The sequence below is a fragment of the Oenanthe melanoleuca genome, chromosome 1A (genome assembly GCF_029582105.1).
Source record: "Oenanthe melanoleuca isolate GR-GAL-2019-014 chromosome 1A, OMel1.0, whole genome shotgun sequence".
Taxonomy (NCBI): domain Eukaryota; kingdom Metazoa; phylum Chordata; class Aves; order Passeriformes; family Muscicapidae; genus Oenanthe; species Oenanthe melanoleuca.
In genome coordinates this window covers 42,903,642-42,923,684 of record NC_079334.1, presented here as the reverse complement: position 1 = coordinate 42,923,684, position 20,043 = coordinate 42,903,642, and the positions used below count along the sequence as shown (strand labels likewise).

The 20,043-nt window shown below is 38.5% G+C and overlaps 1 protein-coding gene across 2 annotated transcripts in view; it reads left to right on the top strand.

The window, feature by feature from the left end:
- PDZRN4 (PDZ domain containing ring finger 4) overlaps positions 1-20,043 on the top strand; it is a 223,749-nt gene that overhangs the window by 189,699 nt on the left and 14,007 nt on the right. For both annotated transcript variants that reach the window (XM_056515016.1, XM_056515024.1), the window contains 2 exons: positions 17,460-17,558; positions 19,713-19,775. In XM_056515016.1, coding sequence (XP_056370991.1) covers positions 17,460-17,558; positions 19,713-19,775 — 162 coding nt within the window. The remainder of the gene's footprint in view (positions 1-17,459; positions 17,559-19,712; positions 19,776-20,043) is intronic.

The following is a 20,043-nucleotide window of genomic DNA, read 5'->3' as shown; positions in this document are numbered from 1 at the left end:
AAATCTGAATTGCTGGTAGATACTTAGATGAGGGCAGAGCCAGCATCAGTCAGTGCTGGCAGAAAAGCATCAAAAGATTTGCAATTCTTGCATAGCCAGATACTCATGAGGACCTTTAAGAAGTGGGAATGGACTGATTTGTATGTGCTCCATTGGACTTGCAGTCAATATCACTGAAAGACAGCCAGAGATACTCAGGACAAGCCCACCTAGCCTGACCATGAGTGGCTTTCTGCTGCTGGAATTATACCAAGTGAGTTTAGATATGTCACACTTGCTGGTACTAATGAGGTGAAATGACTGAAAGCATCAGAGTCCCCAGTAAATCTGTGTTAAACATTTCTCTAAAATTTGGCCTTGCAAGAAGAATAGAGGATACTGATGCTAGGGAGGAGTAAATAAGCTAATGGTGCACACTTATTTAAAAACATTTCTGAACCTACTATTTATGAGAGAGAAACTTTGTATATTTGGTTTGAGACATTAGTAGTAATACAGAAATTAAGGGAACAGAGTCATTTAAATGGTGGGACATTTAAAAATGAGTAGAAAAAAGATAACCAACAAAGACTGTTGTAAAGACAGAGCTGGTCAAAAGTATCAGTATCTCATTAGACTGTGCATTCAGTCTGATGAGACAAGAAAATAAGATGTTACAAGCAGGCACAAGCTGGTAGTGTTGTTTAGTCAACAGGTCCTTATCCAAGGGCAGAGACCTTCATACCATAAATGTACTGAAGTAGCTTTTGAGCAAAAGCAGAGTGGGAGATGATTGCTTTCTTCTGGGGGATTACAGCTTTTAAAACGTCATATATCTCAGATAGGAAAAGATTCTCATTTCCAGCTGAATGCTTCTTCCAAACAGCAAAAGCAGACATCCTTGAGAAGGAATAGCAGTGAGCATCATCTGTTGTTGCATATATGTTGAAGACTAGACTTAAATTGCTGTCAACATTGAGGGATTCTTTTTTGAAGGAAGGTTGGATGTTAGTCAATGTGGATGCACAAAAGAAACCAGAATAATTTCCTAAAAAACTTTCCAGCTCTGATTACGTTCATTTTTAGGCACAAACGATTGTTTCAGCTTTCAGGAGCCTGGAAAATTATGTGAACACTCCATTGTGTCAGGAGGCAAACATTTCAGAGGGGAAAAGGCAGAATGGCAGCCATTGTGTTAGCCCACCTGTGTCTGATGACTTTAGTTCTAATTCACACCAATGCTAGTCCTGATAGATTGTGACAGTTTTAAGACCAGTACTTCTGAAAAGTTGCTTAGGATAGATTTGACCCTGTATGAAATTATGAGGTATTCCAATGCTCTTATCTTAGAAACCACTGAGCAGCTTTATGTTACTTTTTTGCTCAGAAAGTTTGTGCATGTCAGTAAAGGTCCAGACAGGCACATGAATCATGTGCAGGTAATATCTTTCTGTGGTCATGTTTTATGGAGCCTTTTTTGTCCATGCAATGAAAGGAAGAAAGAGCAGCCACGAGCGACATGGTATTTTGAGAAAAAGCCATGTGAGATTTTTCCCACTTGGAGCATGAGCTAGAAACTACCCACATGCTATGTGGTTTCTTCCTGTGCTATAGAGAATAGGACTTCTGGAAATTAAAATATTCATATGCAAGTTGCTTTACTGCATCATCCTCCTTCTAAGCACAGCAACACATAGTGCTCTGAGGGTTGGTTAATAGTTCAGGGCAAAAATTATTACTCTTAGGATCATATTCTGATTTGTAGACCCGAGGGACAGATTTTTTCATCAGAATAAAGAAATCAATGTGTGTGTATGCATGTTGAATGCAAATGTTAATTTATGGTTATGCACAGTAATTCGCTTACATGTTTTGTTAAGTATTTGCACTCATAAATCTGTTAACTGTAAATTTAGATGAGTCTGTCAAGTATACTATAGCCTTGATCCAAACCTGCTGAAATTCCTAAGATTTCCTATTGACCTGTGCATTTCTGGATCAGATTCTGTCAGGTGTTTTCACAAACAACTGAAAATGGGCCTTGAAGAGAGATAAGTTAGAAACCTTTTGGAACTGGCCATGAGTAAGTCTTTGTGTAGATGCCTTTTTGCTGGACACTTAGAAGTTGCATAGGGGAAAAGTTTACCCTGCTCTTCTTGTTTCTTCTACTGTATCTGAACACTGCAGTAGATACAGTGCAGCAGTAACACACTGGTTCCCTCTTCCAGTAATACTCATCCCATTGTGATGAGGGAAGGTATTTCAGGAGCAAAATCAAATTTACCAGTTCTGTGACATTACACTTTTAAGTTATTGATTTTTATTGGCATTTTCTCCTAAGAAATAAAGTTCAGATTAGCAGTCTGAGTGAAACTGTTTATCTGAATAAAGTTATTTGAACACCTGTAAGTATTTATGGGTTGAGGCTCTCATGGGCCACTGAAGAATGGTCTCAGTGACATTCTGAACAGCCCACCATTGCTGTAATAGTTCAGGAGACACCTGCCTGCCTGGTGAATTCCTTTTAAGACCTTTTCAACACATGGATTACTTAACCAATAAAACAAACAGGTCTGCCTATCTAGTAAATACATATTTAGGGCATTTTTAACATGAGCATTACTGAGCTGATGGCCTGTAACAGCTCCCTCCAGATCTCTGATGGTCTGCAAACGCCCCTGTGTGAGCATTACAGGAGCTTGTGGCAACACAACTGGAACTCCTCTTCAAACTGAGCAAACAGTTTTTATGGAAACAGCTTCTGTGCATACACTGCCAGCACTGCTGATTGCTGCTGTCAGGCTCTTTTGTTTTGTTACTTGATGAGTGTTTCTGCACAATGGAGCCAGTTATCAGGTTGTGCTTGTTTTTTTGCTGTATTTCCTACTGTGATTGGAGTCTTTATATTTTACCCTAAGTTTCTTAAAATTGGAGATAAATCGCAAAATGCACCTCTAGGAAATAAAATGCACTTTTTGAATTCAGCAACACCAAATATAATTTTAAAAAGAAGGCTTCAAGAAATATGGATCCTTGTAGAACGTGGGTGTTGTGGTTTAGAAGAGCTGAAATGGTGGACAAGGTTGTGTCTTTCCATTGTCATCAGGCCTGACTGGTGTAGTAGGAGCAATGGAACAAACTTGCTGTGTTGCAGATTCTCAATGGATGCTTCTCACCACATGCTTTACCTTATGGAGCTGCTGTTGTGGTGAAGGGACTGAACTGACAGCTCAAAGTGGGCTTAGATAATTTGGGACTTCATTGTAGAATCGTGAAATGGTTTGGATTGGAAGTGACCTTAAAGATAATCTAGTTCCAGCCCCTGCCATTGGCAGGGACACCTCCTACTTGATCAGGTTGTTCAAAGCCTCATCCAGGATGGCCTTGAACACTGCCAGGGATGGAGCATCCTCAACTTCTCTGGGTGTCTCACCACCCTCATAGTGAAGAACTTGTTCCTAATGTCTAATCTAAATGTGCCCTCTTTCATTCTCAAGCCCTGGCTTTCCCCTTGTTTTACCATGACATGGCCATGTATAAAGTCCCTCTCCAGCTCTCTTGTAGCATCCCTTAGGTGCTGGAAGGCTGCCCTAAGCTCTTCCTGAAGCTTTCTCTTTTAGAGGCTGAACAACCCCAACTCAATCTATTTTCACAGGAGAGAGACTTGGTACACTAAGTTTATTTTCTGACCTTTGTTTCAAACCTAGAAGTTATGGCTGAATCATGGTTGCCCCATGGTATAGAGACATTTACTGACACCATTATTCTGAGTTTTTGGTGGCAGTTCTTAATATTATATAGTACCTGCTGGTAAATATCATGAAGGAAGTGAACAGGTATGTGTGTGCCTGTACTCTGTGGTCTTTGTTGCTTAGGAGAGTCTGGTTTATGGGGACTTGGGGTGATAGGCCTTTTTTTTCCCTGATTCCACTGTCCTATCATACAAATATAAAGAGAAAAAAATGGACTGTGTTTTAAAGCTGTCTTGTAAGGAATTCTCCTGGATTTTTTATAGATTATTACAATTGTTTCAGTTGGACCTGAGGAAGCACTACAATGATCAGGGCTTCTAAAACCTTTCCTTGTGATTTCTTCCTTTTAACTCAAAAGAGTTCTGAGTGGCAAACGCCTGGCCTGTGACCCAGCTGACTGCAACTATTGACTGAAAATGGAAAAAGTCACAGTTGAAAGGGAAAAAAGGCACTGGATTTTTTTTTTTTGCTTTATTTCTTTGATTAACACTGGATAATAATTAAAATAAGACTGTTTGAGCATGCATTTGGCATAAAACAGCATAAGATTATGTATTTTCACTGGCATTTTTATTTTTAAAATACCATAAATTTACATCAGTATAATTTACCCATAGCCAATAATAAACATGGAATTTCTCCCTAACTGTGGCCAATTGTACACTGTAAAGGAGCAAAGGATTGATGAAAGGAGCAGCCCTTTTCTTTCAGTTTTTCATTTGTCTTTTAAGTATTGAAGTCACATTTCAAGAATAAATAAATTAATCAAAACCATTCTATTGAGGTTCTTCAGAGTTACAATGTCCTGTATTGCTACATGAATTCACAAGCAGGTGAACTAAGGACAGTTGTACTGAGAGACTTGCCAAGTCAATCAGTGGCAGAGCTGGCAGTAAAAGCCAGAAGCCTTTAATTGTAATGCATGCCTTTTTTGGCCATTAAATCACTCTTCTTCCTTGCTACTCATTGGGTCATTAAGATAGAAGGCAATGTCAGGGTAATTTCTTCCACAGTTGTTCGTTGATTTTGAGTGTATTATTGATGTATATCATCACAAAATCCTGACATTCAAAGTGAATGAAGTTGCTGTCATCTCACCTCCCCTAAGTAACAGATATCCCAATTTAGAGATTTGAATTGTGTCCACAACTGCAGAGGATCATGAGAGAATGGGGAGAAAAAGACACAAAAATGGCATGGACAAATTTATCAAGGTTATTGCCATTTATTGGGTTTTAAAACAGGAGAAAAATATATCAAGTCAGTGATATTCATTCTGTTTCATGATTTCATAAAACAAGCACAGGGTTACTCCTTACTTCACCTGGAAGCTAATAAAAATTCTTACTTGTTGTCAGACCTTATGTTTTTCCAGGAAAATGAAGAAAAGTGACTTTAGTTCAGCAACACTTTATTGCTGGGCAACATTACAATGTATGTAATGTGCTTTTCAGTCAGTGAAGGAAGAGAAGGGTGCTGGCAATAATTTGATATTTATGGAAATCTGTGGATTATAAATCTTATGTTTTGGAGAAATTCTTTGTTTAGACAGTTCTTACATTATTATCCCACATACTTCCATATATGCTTTACAGTCAAAATGTTTCTAAGGGTTTTATTAATGCTATTTTTCATATGCCTTCTACTTGAATGTTCATGTAATCTGTCTTGGAAACATGAAATCTAGCTATACAGACAAAAGATGGGAGGGAATAATTTATTTTACGTGAAGTAGCATAAGTCATGTTAACCAATTTATTATAATGTTGCTATTTTAAAGCTTAGTATCCTAGGAAATCCTAGAGCACAGGAAGCATGGGCTGAATCCCCCTAGCAAGAGGGAACCTTTTACAATAAACTAGACTTAAAACAAGGTTTCACTATTATGCATGCTGGGCCTTCAGAGGAGAAATCAAAAAAAAAGCAGGAGAGGCCTTTTCTCTGGGAATTTTCTTTTTTATTTAATGAGGGATTTCTTCAAAGAGAATGTGATAGTCATTCCTAGAGGGCATGGTTTGGTGAGCAGGAATACAGGTGAAACTGTATTAAGCATCAAAAAGCAGAAGATGAGTTTGCTTTGTACTTTATCTCATGATTTTATCAATCTGCACAAGTATGTGTTTGGGGGTAGAGGGCATTCTGTGTGCAACAGAAGTTTGAACAGCTGAAACTCAGCATGGATATGGTGCCCATAGACCTCATTTTGGTGCCAGGAAAATCAAAATGTGTTTTGAAAGGAATTTCCTATTGCTTCATGTGCTTGATTTATAGGCACATGTATGTGATTAAAATTTGCATATTTTAACTATACATATTTTATTATGTGTATACCTCAAGGTAAACAAGATCATGGATGGGATGGAATTTTAATAGTACTTTCTAAGAATTTCTAAGTTCAGCTTTAAAATTAGCTTTTTCATAGTATTTTGCCTTTCCAGTGTCTGAAAGGCAGAAACTGAATTACAGGAAGGTATATTTCTCACAAATGTAACTGAAAAACTACATTTTCAACTTAATTTCAATTAATATCCCAAAATAGCCTTCACACAGTTGTAGATCTAGGCTGTCCAAACACGTGGAGTTGTATCTGGGTAAGAGTTTGAATCTACAGCTATATGTTCCACTGTCCAGATAAATTCTTGCTGCAGCAGATGTTGGCACATCTGTTATGCCTCCCCATTTCAGTGGGCTGCCTGGGTGTTTAGAAAGTGCTGATGAGGCAGATAAATCTTCTGACACATTTCAGGCCCAAAGCAGGCAGGCAGCAGTAACAATGATGTTTATAGAGCCAGGTACTCACCAGTAACATTTTGAAATACAGCAAAGATAAAGTATTATTTTACCTGCAGTGGGTGAAATTTATTGTATTGTATTATTTTAATTTATTATTTCATTTATTGTACTGTGAAAGCTAATTATTCTAAGTGATTTTCAGCTAATCTGAACTGCAGCTATGATGCCCCTTAAATCTCTGGTGTGCATCTAAGGTATGTTGTCTAGAAAAAGGTCCTTGCCACAGTTTAGAAAGAACTGTATCTGTGAAGAGGTTCTTTATTAAACTTCAGAGAATTGGGAACCAGAAACAGCTGAGGTATATGTGTATTTTGGAAGGAGAGTAGCAGTCATCTGGGGACCTGAAGTTTCTGGCCTTATCAGAATTGTTACTTTTACAGGTTTTCTTCTACCTAATGAAGCATGTCGGATTTTAATGTTTTTATACCATTAGGGCCTGGAAAACTCCAGAGGGTCAAAAAGGACATTCATGGACAGGGAAGTATATATCTGACAGTCTCAAGTGTGGAGACTGGTTTCTAAGTACATAGAGCTTTTGCAGGTCTTGGATCCCTTCCAGACCTTAATCTCCAACACAAGGAGTGATAGACAGAAATTTAGAAGTCACTGTAAAGATTTTAGGGCTGATGTCATGTGCTAATATTGTCTCATTCCCTTCAGTAGACATTAGCACTAAATTTTCCAAGTGGCTTTCAATTAGCCCTATTTGAGGCAAGTCCAAAAATTGCAGTGAGCCTGTTGGAGAGGAGCAAAGAAATGGATGCTGATTATACAGCTGATATAGTTATAGTTGGTTATATTTTGCAGTATACAGTCTACAATTTCTCAGGACAACTCTTCCAGTCTTTGACCACCCTCATAGTAAGAAACACTTTCTTAAATATCTAATTGGAATTTTCTGAGTAACAACTGTTGTCTCGTGTGTTTGTCACGATGCACCTCAAAGAAGTCTGGTTCTGACTTCTCTGGACTCTTGCATTTGATACCTGAAGGAAGCAATAATATCTCCTTATTGAGAAGGTGAATTCTCTTCAAAAGGCTAACCAAATGCATTTCTCCCAGCTTTCCCTTATTGGAGATGTACTCCAGCCCTCTAGTTAGTTAATGGACTTTCAGCCAGACATGGAGTACTGCATTCCTACCTGATAACCAAGAGAAGGTCCATTGTAACATTTTATGTCAGAGCCATTTCCATTGGAAACAGATGGGGGACCAAACTCTGGAAAGCCCCAAAATGAAAAAAACTTGGACTGGTTAAGTTTGATGAGTTTGTTCTCCTCACCCTCGAGAAGACAGTTGAGCATGTTCACACCCACGGCACAATAGAATAGTTACTACTCCAGTCTGCTTATCTCATTTTAACATAAGGTTCAGTTTGTGCCTCCTCTGAGCTATCCCCACCTGTTTTGTTTAGTGAGAAGAAAGGGACAATGTAGGATCCAAGATTAGTGAAAAATAAACACTTCACTGCATATTATCAGTTAGCTAATTATACCTTAACCTCCTCTTGTATCCTTGCAAATTCACATTTCTGTTGAGGGAAAGGCCAATAGCAAGGACCAAAGTTGACTGCTGAAAAATACCACATATAAGCATTTCATCATGGATCTCTCTGCTCAGAAAGCAAGTATTCATGGTTTTCCCAAATATACAACATACCAGAAGGGGTGTTGGGTCTCAAGCAGGAGAAAATATATATGGATACATATCATGGGAAAATGTAGGTATGTAATTAAGTGTCTCTAACAAATTAGCATTCATACTGCACCATGGGAAAGGAACAAAAATAAAGAGGACAAATAGGAAGGTGGAAGAAACAGGGAGAAAAGTAAGACCATGGCTTGTTTGAAAGAAGACAGTGGATATTTTACTTTCCAGTAAGATCATCCAGACAATAGGGAAAAAGTCTTTTTACATAGGATTTAGAGTATTTTAGGTTTAATATTTCTCATTAGGGTAATTTTTTGGATTTCTCATTTTGACAGGAATCTGGTATAATGCATGGTAGCTGAGCTTCAAGAGAAGGTTTGTGACTTGGAGGATACACTTTTTGCTGTTGAGCCTTTAGCAGCCAGGAAGCCTGTAAATTGTAAAGGATTTTTTTTTTTCCTTCTTTGACTTCTATACATCATACACTCAATCTAGTCTACCATGTGTCTTTACCCAAAAATATTCTTTAAATGCAAATCAGACAGGGCACACAAGGTATGCCAGTCCTGCAGAATTAAAAGTGTTATCTCATCCTCATATGCTTAGACCCTTCCTCCCACTGCAAAACTGAATTTGTTCATAGCACAGTGATCACAGGCTTCTCATATTTGTAGTCCAGCTCCATTATTCATCCAGCCCAATCAGTTGTCCCATCTGCTCCATGACTGTTGTCCACCCCCTGTCCACCCAAAGGGAGTCTCAGCTGACACCAGGGTGCCTTCCTCCTCCCACTCATTTCCAACAGGCTATTACTGATCATCACACATCAGATTGCTGAATACTCACTGGCAGGTCTACCATGCCTTAAATTTCTCCATTGTTTGATTTTTCACATAGAAGTGGAAAAGCACACCAAAAATTTTCCTTCCAGAGCTTCAGGGTGAGAGTGAATTCCCACATCCGTTGGAGCTTCTTTATTATAAAAGGATTCAGCAGCTACAAGGCCAGTTGCATGATGATATTTAATTAATAGGTGCCTATATGTCAGCATATTAATTCTGGGGTTTTCTGCTAGTTTTTTCTTTTTTTTTCTTTTTTTTTTCTTTTTTTTTTTTTTTTTTTTTTTTGTTTTCTAATACTGGTGTCATTGTCTACAGCATCCATCCCAAAGAGCATTCTTTGTCTGGACACAAAACAGCATGTGGCTCTAAAGATAGCTATAAAGCAGGGATCAGTAGGAAAGTGATTTTAAGTATTTCTCATACTACATTACATTTGGGTTTGGATTATGCATTTGAAAAATGCTTGCTGATATTTCTACTTTCTGCTTTGATGTAAACAAATCTTGTGTCAGAGATTCTTAAATCTAAAACAGCCTTTAAAAAATGAGGATTATATGAGACTTCAGCCTATAAGGTAAAGCCCCCACCCCTTGGACTGAGCATTGTTTTTCCCCACCATGTGGAATGGAGATAACCCTCTGTTTCTTTGTGGTAAGCTACCAACCAAATCCATTCTGGCAAATCTGACACTCAATGTGATTTGTCCTTTTCGATGCTGTTTATGAGAAGTCAGGACAGTCTTCTGTCAAAATTGATAAGTGAGAAGACACCAGGGAATGCAATTTTATTTGTAACAGCACAGCTGCCAGCAGTTCCAACCTGTTTATATCTAGGCTGGCTCTGTCTTGCTCCATAGCTTTTCTATTTCCATCCAAATAGCCCCCAAGTACATTGTGGATGTGCTGGTCTGTGTGAAATCAGAATAACAGAACATACTATGACTCTTAGAAAAAGCAAAAAACAATGCATTTCTTTAGGTTATTTTCACAACCTGAGAATGTCAGTCATTTTAAAAGCAAAACCCTGAGCTCTACCAAATCTCCATAGACATTTACAGAATGGGTTCTAAAACTGATCTATAATGTGCTGAAATCCTGCAGTGTTTGTAACCTTCCATGGTGAAGATACCAGAGGAATTAAGAGCTTTGCATTTCTGATAGAAGCATTGTTTTTCTGGTGAAAGTGGTGAGTGTTTGTAAATTAAATCCCCTGCAAGCTTTTAAATACAAGTTTATTCATTGTGAAAAGAATGCAATAGGACCCTGCAGTGACCTGTGAAGGGGAGGGCTGTTTCATTGCACTCTGTTTCACACTGAATACTTCTGGAACATAGCCTACAATTAGCCTGTGTTACAAAGACATTAATGAATTTCCTGGAAAATCCCCTTGACAGGGGAGCATAACTCTTGATGGTGTTAGGATATTTCTGAGGTCTAGCATGCCTTTGTTTGCCTGCAGTATTACTTGCCTTCTGTCTGGAAGCCTCAGAATCCCAGGTGGTTTCGATCTTTTTTTATTGGCATACTTAAGAAAGCTGCAGTGATAGGCATTTCCTCTATCCAAGCTCTCCTGTGAGCTGTTTCTTTACAGTAGCTCACCCTAAACACTCAGTTGTCATGGAGGTAAAGTAAGGGAAGAGGTTTATATTGGTCTGATCTATCTAATAACAGAAGAGCTTTTTTAGAAACTGAAAATTCTTGTTTCCTTTTGCCATTTCTTTTATTTTTTGCAGTTATGAATAAATAGGTAGTCTGTATGGTTTGTAATTAAAAGTTAGTGAAGTCCAGGGATGGCTGTAAATGTCACTACTCTGATTCTGTGAGTTGTGGGGTGATCTGACATTTTCACTTTCTCATTATAAGCATATACCCTGTCACTGTGTTTTCAAGAATTGTAATCATGCCCTTAAATTAGCTGTTAGATGATTGCCAGGAAAGATTCTCTGCAGTGTATCTGACCTGCCTGGCATGCACTTCCACACAGATATATAAGCACTGCATGTGCCTATATAGTCATGTACATAAGTTTGCACACATAGACACATGCACATGCAAGGAAGGAATTAAATATTTAACATCCACCCTGACTCCAAAAGCAAAAAAGTATGAAATTACTTTGTTAAATATACAGCAGAGACATCACAGACTCTCTTCATCTAAACAGAGATAGGTAGTCTATAGGAAAAAAAATCATAATTGAAATAGATTGTTTTGATGACTTCTACCAGTGCTAGGATTTACATCTCTTTCTTCTGAGTTTCTTCAGTTTACTTCTGGTCACTTATTAAAGACATAAGCTCTTAAAAAAAAACATGCTCAGTGTAGGAAACATGATTTGGGTAATGTGAAACATGATACCTGTTTGAAACACTGTGTCTGCTTTAAGTGTGTATCTTACCCATTGAACACACTCTGATCATTTGCACATGACACAACTCCTCCTGCACAGCACAAATTCGAGGTGAAATAAACTATGCTTTAAAACAAAGTCTAAAGAATAGCATTTATTCTGCTGATGATGCTTGTTTTGCTACAAACCCCCCTGTTTTACACCCACTTTCATTTGCAACACATGATTTTATGTAACATGTAATATCATTATCATCTCTTCTGAATTTGAGATGAATTTTTCTATTTAGTAGCTCCACTGTTAGCCCTCCTAGGGCTTCATTAGATTGAAGTCTTCCTGTATGAGGAGTTAAGATTCTGTTTGTATTATTTTTATTTCATGAGCAGAATTACTTGCCAGTGATGATGAGTGTGTGGCATTACGAACATTAAATATTATACAAAGTAGCAATGTAAATGACCAGTGATTTAGCAGCCTGGAGAAGATAAATCCTTCAGGTCATGTGGAGGAAAAAGACCAAGAAAGTGAATGCTATTAGTGAGATACTGCCAGGTCCTTGGCTGTTTGAAGCCCTGTCTGATAATGATCCCAATGCTTGCATCACTGAGGTTCAAGGTAAGTGATGAGACAAGAACTGCAGAGTTGGAATCACTAAACACTTTTATGAGACTGACACTGATCTTTGCTTAGTTTCCGTAGTTTACAGAAACTAACAAGAAACTGAAAAAATGATCTTACAGAACCTTCATATAATAACTCTGACAGAAAGTGTGAAAAGCAGCCAAAATTCAGCTATGCATATGAACTGGAGGTTGATCTTACCCATAAAGATGCAGAATCAAGATGATACTGCAGAATGAATTGTAATTTTAAGGTGTGTAGTCCCTTAGCACTTCTGTTTGATGCCTCAGAGGACTGACACTAGCTCAGACAGATGAGGATTTTTTTTCAGTGTAACTAATTTATTAAAATAAGTCAGACTTTAATGTACTTTCCCAGTTAATTCCTCATTGAGCTGTTCTGTAAGTACTCTGATCTCGGCCTTTTGTGCTTCATTACTCATTCTGTCAATTATACCATTAGCAAGATGAACAGTAAAAGCAGCTTCTCAGCAATTACCACAGGTGAAAAAGTAAAAAAAAAAAAAAAAAGACAAAATTAACTATTTTTTTCTTATTTTGCTTTATTATTTTGTTGTTGTTTTTTCTTAAAATGTGCTTCTCCACTTTGGATCACCAGATATTGGGCCCCTCATTCCATTCAATAAGCCTTGATTTCTTCTGAAAAGGCTATGGCCCAGAATAACTTGTGTGATGCAAGACACTTCTTTACAGGTAAACAAGGACATAATCAAAAAACCTGTCAGCTAAACCTTTGTGTATTTTGGCACTTCCAGACTCTTAGGTCATCTCACTATGAGGTAAATTGTGTAAGGAGTTTGGAGCTCTGCCCAATAGTGGACTGTAAAGGGGTAAAACAGAAAGGTGTTTCATCTCCTACCTGGGGTTGTTTCAGTATCTTCACATGACCACTTGGTAACTCACTTATTGGTGTAAGTGCATTGTTCTGGGTGGATACAAAGATAACATTTTATTTTCTCTAATTTTTTTTTTTCCTTGACATTGCAATAATATCAACTAGTAAGAATTATAATCTGGATTTGGTTCAAAAGGTACTAGTAATCCTTCACTGGTACAGAAAAATTGCTGAACCCACAGACATGTCCATAGACTGCATCTCTTAGAATTCTTTTGCCTTAAAGCACCATTACATTACTGTAGGCTTTGTGGATGGAACTTGTCAGATGTATTTCAAACATTTTAGGGTTAAGATAAAGCATCTCTGACCTTCATTGTTTGTTTCACCACACAAGGAGTTTTTCAGACTGGCAACATTTTTTTTTTCTGCTGATGGAGTAGGAATCCTTCTCCAGTATGCTGTGAGGATTTCCTGTTCTAAAACCTATGTGTGTCCTGTTGTGTTGGATCTTAATTTAAAACCTGGGGGTTTTTTTTCATACTGGTAAACTGCAGTGTTCCCTTCCCATTTCTGTCTTTTTTTTTTCTTCCCCCCCTATTTAGGAGTGTTGTTTCAACTGGAGAGGGAAGAAAGCAAGTTTTACAGGCTGGATTTTTTCCTGATCTTTTCCTCTAAAGATAAAGTTAAATGGGATGAGGAGATTCTAGTTAATGGTTAGAAATTAAATAGTTGATTGTATCACAAACTAAAAATGTTTAGGATCTTCTGTCTTACCATGTCACAAAAATATAAACTTTGAACTATTGATAAGAGATTCTGTTACACTGGGGAGTAACACTAATTATTTTTTTTATTTTTATTTTATTATATCTCAATGGCAAGATAATATTCTCATTGTAGTGAGGATTTTAATGTCCATTTAGGAAAAATACTGTTGTGTTTGGATTTGGTGCTGCCCCTTCTAGTGACAGAGTTCATTGGGCCCATTACTCTGGCATACTGTATGGGTGAAGGAAGCTCAGTAGTTGTGGTGGTTTTGATAGTCTGTCTTGGTCTTTTAAGTGGGTTCAACAATTACTGTAAAGACAGATGGGGATTTTTTTGAAGGATGTATTTATAGTATTCATACAGTGCTTTTCAAATGCTCTGGAATAATTTATTCTTTAATATGCTGCTAGTCTAGTAGTGTTTGGATTGTTTTCTGCTTATAGATAAAGAAAACAAGTCACAGAAAGTTATATGAGGTGACTATACCTATGCAGTTACAATCGAACCTCTCATAAAAAATTTTTCTTATGAGACAAGATATTCCTAATTATTTTTTTTTAAAGCACAATGATTTTGAGAAGGTAGGGAAATTTCAATCCTACAGGATCTGCATCTCTTTTCTGTCTTTTGTGTCTTTTCTGTCTGCAGAAATTGGCTACTTTGTAAATTTGCATCCCAGTCTTTCAAGAAGGGATAACCCTTATTCTAATTTCAATACCACATAATTTATGGCAAAACACTTTAAAGCATTGTCTTTACTGAGGGAGTGCACTGAATTTTTGTTCTGGCCACACAGCAGCAAGTAAAAGATTTAGCAATTTGGCATTGATTCTGTCACTTGGCAGCAAAGTACTCTGTGTGTTGAGAGGTGGCTGCCCCCAGTGTGCCCAAAAGAGGGGAAGGATATCATCTCCTGAGCTCTTCCTGAACTTCAGTCTCTCTCCTCCCACCCTTTGTCTGTCACCGCCATTCATCAATGTCCAAATATTATTTCTCATAGATTTTGAAAATGCTGAGTTTTGAAGACTTGCAGTTCAGTCCCTGCATGCACACAGACAAAAACTAAAGAGAAAGCAACTGTGTGTGTGCGTGCATGCACATGTGTGCATATATCAAAAAAGAGTTCAGAGAAGGAAATTATGTCCTTACAAATACATTACTGCTGCCAAACTTACTGGTTTTTCTGTTAAAGACCAGTTGTGAGGAGAAAAACTCCACAACACTATAAAGCATTTGTTGCAAAATACTGTGTCAAGTGTATTTGACTGTGATAGTCCAGATTCTCTAGTGTTTCACTTGTGGGCTTTTGCTCTGAAAGATTATTTACTATTTTATGCAAAGTGTTTTTAAATTTTCAAAATACATTTTTTTTAACTCTGGTTTGTTTCCTTGTGACCAGGATGTATTGTGTTTCCTGTGAAAAAAGAGATGCCATGGGGTTAGTAGTGCAGGTTTGCCATGGGCAAAAGGCAGTTAACTGGAATGATTTCCAGTGCAAAGCAACAGACCTCAATCTACCATCTTCCTCATGCTGAATGAGATATTACTTGAATGTGTGCTTGCATCTGGACTGAAAAACATGAAATGGTTGTCGGGCCTTTAATACTAAGATCTCAGTTGTAGGTATCTACAGCTTCCAAGCAGCCACAGCCATGTGCAGTCATCAGACTGCACCCCACAGAGTCATTGAGGAAAGAGGTGGTCCAAGATTTCCAGTACTCAGCTCTTAGATCTGTTAGTGGGCAGGGAAAGAGAGCTGTGGTAGCTCAAGCACTGTGTGCAGCCAGGGCTATTGCAGCCCAGACAGAGGGTGTTGGTCACTGATACTTGTCATCAGCTGGTTTTGGTAAATCTCTTAGACACACAGGATGAAGCCTCTAGGCTCATCCTCATTTTCCTTTGCTCTTTCTTGCCCTAAATGGTTATTTTTTTCTGCTCGTTGAGCCAGCGCACTAAAAGAATTCAGTTCGTTTGCAGCCTGAAACATTGGTACAGCTTTGTAGTTACATTTTGAGTCAAATAATTCACGAAAATTTCAAGGTCATTCGCATCTGAAGAAATTGTGTTCAGAGCAGACCTTGGGGCCCCTGTCCAGCCTCAGCTTGGGGATACAGGAGGTTGTGCCAGCAGGACAATGAAAGTTAATGGATTTCAGCTTGTGCACAGCTCCCCTTTTGCCTTGATTTAAAGGTCCCAGTTTTGGTCCTTTATGGTGTATTTAGGTTTCCTTATAGGCCTCCAAGGGACCACAAACTTCTTTATTCCTTAAAAGTATACCTTGTTACTGTAATTGAAGCCGTTTTGTTACTGTAATTTCTCCCTAATATTACAGTTCCAGTCAAGTGGTCTTTCCCTCTGGAGACATCAATTACTGTGGGTTTTGAATAGGCCTCCCTCCAGTATACATCCTTGTGCTCCCAATGCCAAAAGCAGGTCACTGTAATTCCCTTCCCTAATAAAAACATGCTCCTGTATTTCTTCTTTCAAACCCAATGTGTACTGTGTACTGCTGAATAATTCCACTCTTTACCACCCTATGTAGAACTCCTGCCGTATCTGAGAAAAACTAAATACTACAGATTTTATGAGTTTTTTCTACATTTCTTTTTTTTTTTCCATGAAGACACTGAATGTCCAAAATCCAGGGAGAAGCTTCTAGGGTTTGTGCAGGTAGTGAACCTGTGTAGATTTGAATTTTGGTGAGGGAGCAGGAGAGCAAGGCATAGCAGTGCACTTTGTGAAAGATGTTCAGCTGAAAACATCACAAGGCTCGTTGGCTAACCCATGTGTGTACAGTACAGGTTTTTCTGTAAGTTGTGGTATTTTGACACCTGAGCCCCACAGCTTGCTGGACTCAGTAGTGGGCCTGTTTGTGGATAAGTCTGCATGACATTTCTGGGAATGGGGGGGAACAAGCTCTGTATCATAGAGAACTCTGTATCTGAGAACTGAAGCAGAAGCTGTCAGGGTCCAAATGTGATCTAAAAACTCCCTTTACATACAAATGCCAACTAAAGTTTCTCACTTGCAGCCAAGCTAATATTCTGTGTTATTGGGTTCATCCTGCTTTATTGCAATTATTTGTTACACAATGTTCAAACCAAGTGCAGCTTTGTATTTTTGTGAATGGTTCCCCTATGAAACCCTAAAGATCCCTGACTCAGATGGGTGTATGTAGCAGTTATCACTCTACCATCTGCCCAAAAACTTGCACTTTTCATGAGATGCCACTGCTGGGACATCTGGCACTAAAAATATGTTTTCTGCATCATCTCACAATTGAGGAAGATGTCACGGCTCTTTAGCTCCACAGGAGATTCCTTGAAGCATCTTTCTTTTATCTAACAGCTTCTGTAATGAAGCACCACTGAACTGGCCAGGGAAGAAATTATGCCATTAATGGAAGCCTGAATTTCTGCTTTATGACTTGGATTGCTGTCAGAAGGGAGTGGCACTTGTGTGATGGATTGATTGATGGTAGCCAGTCTGTCTTACATGCTATAAATCAGCTGGTGTGATGCAACTAGGACTATGTAATCTACTGTAAGTCAGCTTCTATTACCCAAAAGTCAAAGACCTACAGAATCAATGCACAGCTATATTTCTCAAAGTTTGGCATGTCTTACCAAACAGTTTCTGTATAGCTTGCATTGTACTGGAATTTCCTTCTTAATACACGGAATAATTTCCCCCTTAAAGATCCCCCCATAACATTGTGTCTCAAGATTGAGCAGGATTAGTAGGTCATACAGCATGAGTATCTCAGCAACTTGGTGCTCCCCTGTGGTGTGCAGTTTTTTCCACCCTTGGAAAGAGCCACCACAAAAGCCTGTAAATTTTCTTGCAGGAGGTGGAGCTGTGCCGCATTGGCAGCCAGGAGAAGCTGGGGCTGACTGTCTGCTACAGAACTGATGATGAGGAGGACATGGGAATCTATGTCAGTGAGGTAAGGACATGGCCTTGGGGAGGAGCATGGGAGATGTTCATGGGGGGGCTACACGTGCCAGGGAAAGAACATACAAGTGCTCTTAGAGAGAAATGCAGAAGTGTTTGCCATCAACCAGCTCATGTCACTCTCAATTCATTTAGATTATCAGTTCAAATGATGTTGCCCAAGCAGGGTAATTATTACTAGTGGGCTTCTTCACTATAAATGCTTTTAACTACAGCATTGTAGCTGATAAAGCATAAAGCAGTCTGAGAATTGTCAGAATTTTGAAAGAAATGTGCCCTTATGACAGAGATCAGGCAGAGCTTTTGAGCAGAAAAGTGCCTTCTCCAGAGCCCTGCTTGCGTTCTCCCTCTGCCACAGCCTCAGTAATCCCAACAGTGGTTCAATCATTCTTGTACTCGTTTTTTGTCTGTCACAGTTGTGGTACACACAGACATATCACAGGTGGGTGGGGAGAGTAGCTTTAGAGATTAATATGCTGGAAAACCAAAATACAGAATTCTGAATACTGAGGTGGGATGAATCATCAGGTTTTCACTGGCTCCACTCAGAAAATGTGGCACCTAGCACAGATTGTTAGCCTTTCACAAGGTCAGTCCACAAGACTTCGAAGAACACCATCTCCCTTTGAGTCTCCATCATGCAAAGAGGGTTTTTTCTGGGTAAAACAGAACTCTTCTGATTCCAAGGTCCATGTTCTGCATGAGCTGTGATCCCAATTGGTCGCTTTTGTGACATGGTGAACCAAATTTTGACATTAGAGAAAGGTTCTTCACCAAAAGGGGAATTTGTTCCTGGAACAAGGCTGTCCAGGGGTGTGGTCACAGCACCAAGCCTGGCAGAATTAAAGGAGCAACTAGGCAAAGCTTTCAGTGATACAGTTTTGTTTTAGGTAGTCTTGTGAGGAGCTGGTTGTTGGGCTTAGTGGGATCCTTATGGGTCCATTCCAGTTTGAGTGGTTCTGTGATTCTAAATTATTAGTCAAGCTCATGGATGGAGAGGATCAGAAAAGACTATTCTATGTATCACTGAATGGGACAAAGGCAAGATTACACATAAAGAGGCTAGTAGCAATGTTAAATAAGCTGAAAAGCACAGTCTTGGAACAAGAATGAGAAATTTATATAAATTACCTAAGAATATATCTTCTACCAGTTGTACAAGCTGTGCTGTTAAAGTCTGTTTGACCTTGTGAGGACAAAGAAAGCTCAGGAATCTCTTAATGCATTCCAGGATTATATCTGAAATGTTCTGCTTATCCTACATGATAAAATTTTCTTAGACCTGTGAAAGTGAGTGTATTGATACTATCTTTTGTACTTGATTAAGGGCTTCAGATTCATTGTTTTTTTCTATGACAATGCACAAGAAGAAAATAATATCTAACAGATGTAGAGGATGTAGCCCACAAACTAAATGCTCAACTCAGATTTTGGTTTGAGAAAAGAACTTATGTCATGATGAGGTAGAATAAATTATTTAAGATAACCATCAAGTGAAAGGTGATAGATTGAATTGTCCTGCAACAAACAGTAGGTCATTGCTCAGGGCTGAGCTATAGTGTCTTTGATAAACTATCACTGGAGCCCTAAAAATCTGTTTAGGTTAAACTAACTGAAAATTAACTGGTTCAGACTAGGAATGATGTACAGGACCTGTGAGTGATCTATACAGTATGGATCCTTTGGGTTTTTTCGATGTTTCCTTGCAAACAGATTGATTACTAAGATAATAGTTTAATAGTAAATGTTTCCATGGAAGAAAAATAATTGTGGCCAAAGACAGGCCCATTTGTAAACAGGTATCAATTGCTGTAGAAGCTTCTCAGTCCATAGTAAGCTTCCAGAGAAAAAGGTGTCTGTCATTAGTTTTTAATGCTCTGACAGCTGAAGGTTAATGCCTGACAGTGGCATAGAAAAGTATTAATTTGAAAATCATATGCTCCCAACCCTTTCTGTCTGGAGGCTTTTATCTGAAACAAGCTCATGTGATTATTTAAAGAACTACTCCATTTCTGTGACTCTAAAGGAAATTTCAGATCGCCTCTACACTGTGTAAAAATGGTACTTTTTCAACTCATGCAATTGTGCAGATGTTTTAATTTCCCATAAAAATCTTTTCATGTTCAGTGGTTATTGTCCTGTGCAGGTTGATCCAAACAGCATTGCTGCCAGAGATGGACGGATCCGTGAAGGAGACCGCATTTTGCAAGTATGTGACAATAGACTCTTCCTTAAACTCTTTCTTCAGACAAACATGCAGTGCCATCTTCTCTGTGAGCTGTTAATGAGGGAAGATAGTTCTCTTTGTTATTGTGATCGATGAGAAAATCCATGTATGTCTGTTTTTTAACACAATAGCTGGGAGCTACTGTGCGTGTGCTGAAAAATGAGACTGACAAACTCGTTCTGGCTCATGCACTTACGTCCCATGTCTTTTTTTTTCCATATTTATTAGAAAATCTCATTTCCACTATGTT